The 8117-nt window shown below is 31.5% G+C and overlaps 1 protein-coding gene across 1 annotated transcript; it reads left to right on the top strand.

Annotated features, from left to right (window-relative positions):
• Positions 1-1760: 1760 nt before the first annotated feature.
• LOC133198603 (ficolin-1-like) lies at positions 1761-5337 on the top strand. Its single transcript, XM_061334661.1, has 5 exons — positions 1761-1949; positions 3738-3883; positions 4086-4182; positions 4391-4555; positions 4992-5337. Exons 1-5 carry the CDS (start codon positions 1901-1903, stop codon positions 5240-5242), a joined length of 708 nt encoding a protein of 235 aa, XP_061190645.1. The 5' UTR covers positions 1761-1900; the 3' UTR covers positions 5243-5337.
• The last annotated feature ends 2780 nt before the right edge of the window (positions 5338-8117 follow it).

Genomic DNA, 8117 nt, shown 5'->3' with positions numbered 1-8117 from the left:
TATTATTTGTTATCATTTACAACGGTTAATTCTCACTTTATTAAATTGATAAAACTTACAACTGTGTTTTCATTTAGCGTTGATCATAGTTCAGAAATCCCCTTACCTGGGTTGATCATTGATAACTGGAGATAGTTTACTCCTTTAAGCCAAGTTGGCTGGTAACTTTTGTAATTTATACACTAAAGAGTTCTACTTCCGGTTACACCTGTATAGAATATCTGGAAGTGTGTCCGCTTACCACTCTGACCCGAAAGGAAAATGGCAGAGTTTATACTTTTGTGGTATTACACGTACTATACTTTGTTCGTTCAGGAATACCAAAACCATACATCTATCATTGATTATTTTTGTGCACAGAAAAGTTTTACTTTAATTTAGCTCTGACACTTCATAAATCACGAATTTAAAACCAATTCATCTACTTTAAGGAGGTTGGATCCTGACATTAAAAGTAATGAGAATTTTTTATCAAGTATATTTTTAGAATTTATACACATAGCTTAATTAAAAATCAAAACAAAAAACTGGGGTCAATGCGCTTCTTTTGGCGCTACAGAGCATATAGTTTGACCTTTTTGCACTGTAAAAACGTCTTACACATAAATCAACTTTTTAAGTTTTTCCTCCGATATTTTTTATTCAAATAAGTTATGGGAACAAACACAGTTTTATTTCATCTTGAATAGACCCATTAAAATTTTTGACAACGAAAATTTTTTTTAAATTACTCCGCACATTCAATTATTTGACCTTTTTGCACTCAAAAAATTTCATTTTGCTAGCATTACAAATTTAACAAGCAAAAAACTCATTTAAAAGTGATGACATTTTACTGAATTTAAGAAGAATGGTTAAGAGTATCTTGTATATTAAGAAAAGAAAGTTAAAAGTGGGGGTCTGTGATGTTAATTTTTAGATATTACTAAAAAAGTGCTAATTTTGAGCTTAAATTAGGGCTATTTTTTTTTCTTGATTCTCACAATATATTTGATTTACTTATCAAATATGATGATTGAATTCATGACAGTTTATTAAATATATAATTTAGGACCAGTATAAAACAGTTCACTGCACAAAATAACTCTGTGTGCAGACTGCATGTAAAAATAGGAATCCAAACTTAACATACTTTAAATACTTCAAAAGAGAAAAAATGATCATTTTCTTCTAAAAAACCTTCCGCCACAAAATATAGTTCCTCACTTAATGCTTTTGGTATGGAATTTAATCATGGAGTTTTAACTGAATATAGTTTATTTGGCATTGTAGAATCCAAATTTATTGTAAGAATTAAAGCATTACTCAGATTTTTTTAAATATAGGTTAAAATAAAAATCTGCTCAAAAGCTCAGGAGCGAACCTCGTTAAAGAGAAAACTTATTCCATATCGATTTTAAAAACGAAAAAAAAAATCAGCTGCAACCCGTTTTTTCCAATTTTTATTTTATGTACAAAAGTTATCTGGAAAATATGGAACACACAATTTAAGGATACGCGTGAGAAATCGATGATCGTTCTTGCTCACCAGTGCCCTTTGAAATGAAGTGAAGGAATATGTAATTAATAATTTCTGTGACCAGGGACACATAATGTATTGAAAAGCGAAACATAAGATGTTAGCTGTACGAACTTAAATATCAGCATGCTTCAGTGTGTACGCTTTCTTTTCTATTTAAATGTTTTCTGTAAAATCTCAAATGCTCAGGTCTCACAAATGTATGTGGAAAAAGTGGGCAATCTGAACAAGGTATCTAACAACGTTCCTCTCGAAGAGCACAGCTCGCCCTCTCTGTGCCACTGTACTGCTCTGTGTAGCAGTATTTGCGGATGTACTTGTTTGGGATTTGACGGTCAGACTAAAATATGTCGCCTTCTGAAGTCATGTGACGCAGTGGACATGACAGTTACTGAAGATTATTGGAGATACCACGTTCTTACGCCACAAGGTAAGCACTCTATTAAAATAAAAATCTGATACAAATTAAAAATAAAACCCTGAACCTGATTTTAGTAAATAATTACTATTTCAATGAAACAGGACCTCACGGACTTAATACTGAATTAACAAAAAATATTTTTTTTTTCTATATACTTAAAACGTATTGCATAATCATAAACAACAAGTCTTGAAAGAGACATAGTAACGCAAAAATAGACAATCTAGGGGGAAAATAAGAATTTTTGAATTTCCCAAGCAGTTTCTTCTATTATTAAGTTTCACACAATAAAAGACTTCGAAACCTAAAAAAATAACTTTAATGAAGAAAAATAATTTCTATCCGTAAATATTGCTTAATATTCCTTCTTACTTATTGTACTGGTGGGCAGACAAGAGTAATAAGTTACTTTTGTCTCAATTCCCAAGAGGTAGAATGTCGGTAGACGGAACATTTTAGTGTTATTCGCTTAAAGTCACGTGACGCTGATATGGACTTTGACAACGAAGCAAAAAATACAAACTTTGTTTTTCCGGCACTTACATTTTGTACTCTTTGCTTACTTTATAGTGTAGTTGAGTATGTAAAGAATTCTCTTTACTCATATTTTTTTTCCAATATATAATACAAGTATCATAAAGATTTAATGTTTTCTGACTTACTATGTATCTTTAAGCAAATGAATAAACATTGAACTCTTAGACTATTACATTGTAGTTGATATTTACATTGCTTGTATGTGAAAACTACATTCCTTCAATACCCCCTCAATGCACGTAACACCTTATTGCAAATAATTAACCACATAAGTGTACCCGAAGCACCTAAGAGAGAAACTTCAATTATTGTACAGTGGAGCCTCATTTATCCGGACACTTTGGTTCCCAGTCAATTTGTTCGGATATGTGAAGCGTCCGGATACCTGAATTGCCTTGATTTTAGTTATACATGTATATGGCCTTTCATACCATTGGCAATAGTAAATTTGTTTTATTGTTTAAATACTTTTATATACATTAATACTAAGTACTTGTTTAAATAAAATAAAAAACTACATTGTCATTGGATGAAACGTTGTTTATTTGAAAACATTAATTATTTCGACTTCCCAGTGTCTAATGAATCAACTTCTCCTAGCAAAGTGTCTGTAGAGCTGGTAGGGGAAAAACTGTCGGTAGAGTCTTATTTAATATGAACGCCCATCAATGCCTTATCATTAAATGTGAAATTAACTGCACATGTATACGTACGCTAATCAAAATCATCCCAAGCAAGATCGTTTTAATTAACGATTGTGTAATAATAAAAGTGATTTTATGAATGTCATCAAATCACAGAATCAGTTTTTTCGCACAAAAAAATGTGCATAAAAAAAAAACTCCGATGTCATGTTTATAAGTAGCAATACAAAAAACCATGTTCCGACTATATTCTAACAGTAAAAGAAATAAATTTGCCGACTACGAACAATTATAGCTTATAAAAATATTTTCCTTAATTAATACGTATCAAATACATGTTTGAGAAGCGAGAGTCTCGTGTGTACCTATCGACCTATTAAAAAATACCGTCCGGATAAATGAACCAAAATATAACGTAAACATTCATTTTATGGTGAAAAAAAGAACGTCCGGATACGGATTAACGAGACAACATAACGTTAAAAAATTCCGTTCACATGAAAAATCGTCCGGAAACCGAAGCGTCCGGATATCTGGAGGTCCACTGTATTATATATTATCAAATGGTTTTTCATAATTGAATTGCAATATTTCAATAAATGATTTATTCTCACAGATCTACCTGGTGATTGTAAAACCCTTTACGATAGAGGATATAGAGCGTCGGGTGTGTACACTATATATCCCTGGGAGAGATACAGTCCTGTTTGTCGTTCTATCAAAGTCTTCTGTGACATGGAAACCAATGGAGGGGGATGGACTGTTAGTTAAAGATTATTTACAACTTGGTTCCTTTTCTTCGTTTTCTCTCTTTTAAATTCTTATTTATGATATTTCTACTTCAGATTTTATCTTTTAAAATAATTAAATAATATGGAAAAAACAAGATTAAAAAAAATACGTAAGGAAATAAAAATATGAGACAACACTTTAAAAAGTAATAGTGTTCTTTAATATTTTATAGGCAATACAATTTCGAAAAACAGGATCGGTTAACTTTACCCGGAATTGGGCTGATTACAAGGATGGGTTCGGAAATCCAGAAACAGATTATTGGATTGGTAAGGCAGCAACATTATTAAACGTGATTTATCCATTTTTTTTTAAAGGCAATTTTTTTTCAATGATTAATAAAAAAAATGTAGAGAAATGCTCAGATGTTGTACTTTTTACTTGTTTAAAATCCATTGTCCAAAGGGCAATGGATACATTTTACCAAACATGCTCATTTTCAAAAATCAACTCAATATTACCATCAATTGATTACAGGAAATGACGCAATTTACCAACTAACAAAAGATCGTCCATCACTGTATGTTTCGCTCACACGAAATAATGTAAATACAAAATACGAGATTTATAACCAGTTCTCTGTTTCGGATGAAAACGACAACTATAGACTCTTCCTTGCTGAACCAGCAACAGGGACACTAGGTACGGACACTCATAATTCTTTATATTTCATGAATTGATGAAAATTAAAAAAAAAAAAAACAAACCAAAAAAAAAAAAAACGAGAAAGCATAATGATCTGATTTGTATAAATGACTGTTGCTAACTCTCGGGTATAGATACGAACATTCTTTGTTTTCAATAGTTGTGGTGTTGATGAGTCTCTTTTCCATTAGTATTAGCAGTAATATCTTACGGAAATATTTATGCTTGCTCTTGGCGACATTTAGCAAATTGAACGAGTCGATGTGAATAAAGATGTTAGATAACAAGTGTGATTAAAGAATCACTGCTGAAAGCTTGATTTTCTTTTACGAATCTATATAAAAACTGTAATGGTATATGATACATACCTATCGATACAATGAATTTCAGAGTTTAAAAAAACAAACAATAATTGCAATCTTTTTTTTAACAGGTGACAATATGTTAAATACAGATCGTGTAATCGCCGGAATGGGATTCACTACTATAGACCGAGATAATGACAACAAAGGCGGCGGATATAACTGTGCTGTAGCCATGGCCGGGGGCTGGTGGTTCAATGCTTGTCATCGCGCCTTCCTTAATGGCCCCTGGGCCTCGGAGAATTGGCGGGAACCATGGTCACCGGGTCTTATGAATGGAATGGATATCATTGAAACTAAAATGATGATAAAACCTCGTTAAGTACACTTAGCTTTCTTTAGTCTTTTTAATTTAAATCTTGGTGAATTTACCAAAAATGTCTTTGAAAGAATGTAATTTGCATTAAGATTACAAGTATCTAATGATTTAAACACATTCTTTACATTAGTACTTACCTTAAATATGTACGATGTCTACAGTTTTTAAATGTTCATTTTAAGTATGTGTGGAAAAAGGTTTTTAGATGTATTTAAGGAAATACGTCTTTATTTCTGCTGCATTGCTGATACTTAAATTATTTTAATAGATTTTTTTTTAATCAATATTGAGCATTGACACGGATATTTCTTCAAGTTGTTACTTTTTTGCCAAGCACTTAACCCTTACTCAAATATTTGATATAGACCTTTCTTCTCAAATTAAGCGGATAACTAAGTAGTCTGGTCACCTGATAGTTGCTTTTTTAGGCATCATTACGATGTTGATCAGTTCATGGATAAATACACTAATAGTTATTTGCATTTAATTGACGGTTCTTGTTAAAGTTTGTTTGATCTACTAATCAATAAATATTGCAATATTTGTCTCAGATCTTTGTTTATTTAGACCTACACTATCATTGAACTCTTCTGATCATTTATGGCGTGAAGGAGGTCAGTATTAAATCGACAATTTTACATGAAGATCCAATACTGAAAACTTTCCTGTGCACTTTTTTTCATTTTCATAGTAACTTATCCCCTCGCGCAACTAGTTGCGGAGGGGATATAGCATCGCTACTATGCGTATGTGTGTGTGTTAGCGTGTCCGTTACAGCTAGTGGGCAAGATTTAAAGAAAACCTTTGCACTATCATTTCTCAGCCTTCGCATACTTATGTGGCATTGTAAAAGGACGAACCCTATTCATTTTCAAGTTAATCGGTGAAATAGTTCTTAAAATATGCGTTTTTACTGCCTTCGAACCCTGCAATTTTTATGTACGAGTTGACAATACTCACTTCCGATAAATGTAACAGGTTAAAATTCGGGTCGTTTCAATAGAGCCGCTTCTGTAAGTTCTACTTTGTATTTGCATATTGTCATATTATTGTGCGTATCTTGAGAAAGTTTGTATGAAATAAAAGTGTCATATCTGTCACTGGGTAACTGAAATAATTTGATGAACGTCGCGGTATCAACACCGAATTACCACACGTGTGTGTTTATGTTACATTAAAAGTTTAAATCTAAAGTTTAAACTCACTATAACTATCTAGGAAGGAGATAGTTATAGATAAGTTTAAACATTAGATTTAAACTTTTAATGTAACAGTTATAAATAAATGAATTTTTAATTCATGATTTTAAATTGAAATATAGCTTAAACATATAATTTTTGATTATTGAAAACGGAAATATAGTTTAAATTGTCAAAATGTGAAGTTACTAAATTTTGCAGTTTCTTGTCATGTTTAGTTTAATTGAAGAAAAATCTTTTGTTCTTTTGATAGTGACATGTCGTTACTCGTGATTATTTAGATTTTAGATTTCTAGGTAACAAAGTTAATTCTCACTTCCTTTGTATTATATTAGCATGTCTCTTAAGATCAAATAGTCATATCAAGCCAATGAGTAAATAAATGAATTCTTCTTTATTTCGGCATCTTTGGAAATAAATTCTTCATACACTTAACTTGACACTTCGAAATTCCTCATCACAGAAAATGTTTACTTTGTTTCGGCTTTTCTTAATCCGTTTTTGTTATTAAAAAGTGTCCGCGGACAGATAAGTAATTGAAGTAACACTTTCATTAGTTGAGCGATTAGTGTCAAACATAAAAGAAAGCACTGTAATGTTTACTCAGGTAAAAAAATTAATGAAATTTAGAGCATACGTTATATTAATGGAATTTAGAGCATACGTTATATTAATGAAATTTAGAGCATACGTTATATTAATGAAATTTTAAGCATACGTGATATGTTTCTGCTAGGAATAAGGGAAACTGCCCAATCACGTATGCTTGTTATGACCCCCCTCCCAAATATCAATCTTGACTTTTGTTAAAATTTAATTAGTGTTGCAATACATTTTAATTTCTTTACCTTATTTTAAGCTTTATTTATGGTACTGGGTACCCTTGATTACTAGGCCTAGATGTTTGTATCTTGTTTAACGTCCCTCTTGAGAATTTTTCTCTCGTATGGAGACATTGCCATTACCGGTGAAGTTCCTGGCGCGAGGGGATGCTCTTGTTCTCTTTTAAACTACATGTATATGAATCGTTTCATTGCGTTAAAAACATAGGCCTTTAATTTGCATAGATATGAATACGAGGTTATTCTTTTCCAAATGAAAATTTGATTACTGATGTTGAAATAGAATATTTTAATAGATTATATTAATTCAATTTGATTTGAAAATTAAAGAGGAATTTTATCTATGTATCAAATTTAGTTTAATACAGATATTTAAATAAAAGTTCTTTTTGAAGAATTGACAAAAATAGCAAGGACTGACAACTCCTGATCCTATAATTTGTGTTAAATAGTTTGAAAGTGTGATTTGAAATTTAATAATTACCTATGCTTACGGATTAAAGTTATTATTTAGGTAACTGACAAGAAAGAAATTCAAGTCCATGCTATTAGGTAACTGACAAGAAAGAAATTTAAGTCCATGCTATTAGGTAACTGACAAGAAATTTAAGTCCATGCTAATTTCCCAAAAACGAATTTTCCAAACGAATTTCATTTCAACTGCATTCTAAACTATGTTTATGTATAATCTGGACATACAAAGCCCGCACAACACAAGACAGTCTCAGAGACTCGTCACCAGAATGTCAAGGCTTGGTCTTATCTCTACACAAACCCTTGACAAAAGTTTCTATTTAAAAGTCGGGCTAGCTACCATTCCAATTGTTCCCGGTCTTT

The sequence above is a fragment of the Saccostrea echinata genome, unplaced genomic scaffold (assembly GCF_033153115.1).
Source record: "Saccostrea echinata isolate AGI-Se365-2 ecotype Australia unplaced genomic scaffold, CSIRO_AGI_Sech_v1 ptg000033l, whole genome shotgun sequence".
Taxonomy (NCBI): domain Eukaryota; kingdom Metazoa; phylum Mollusca; class Bivalvia; order Ostreida; family Ostreidae; genus Saccostrea; species Saccostrea echinata.
This window is presented reverse-complemented; position numbering and strand designations above follow the sequence as displayed.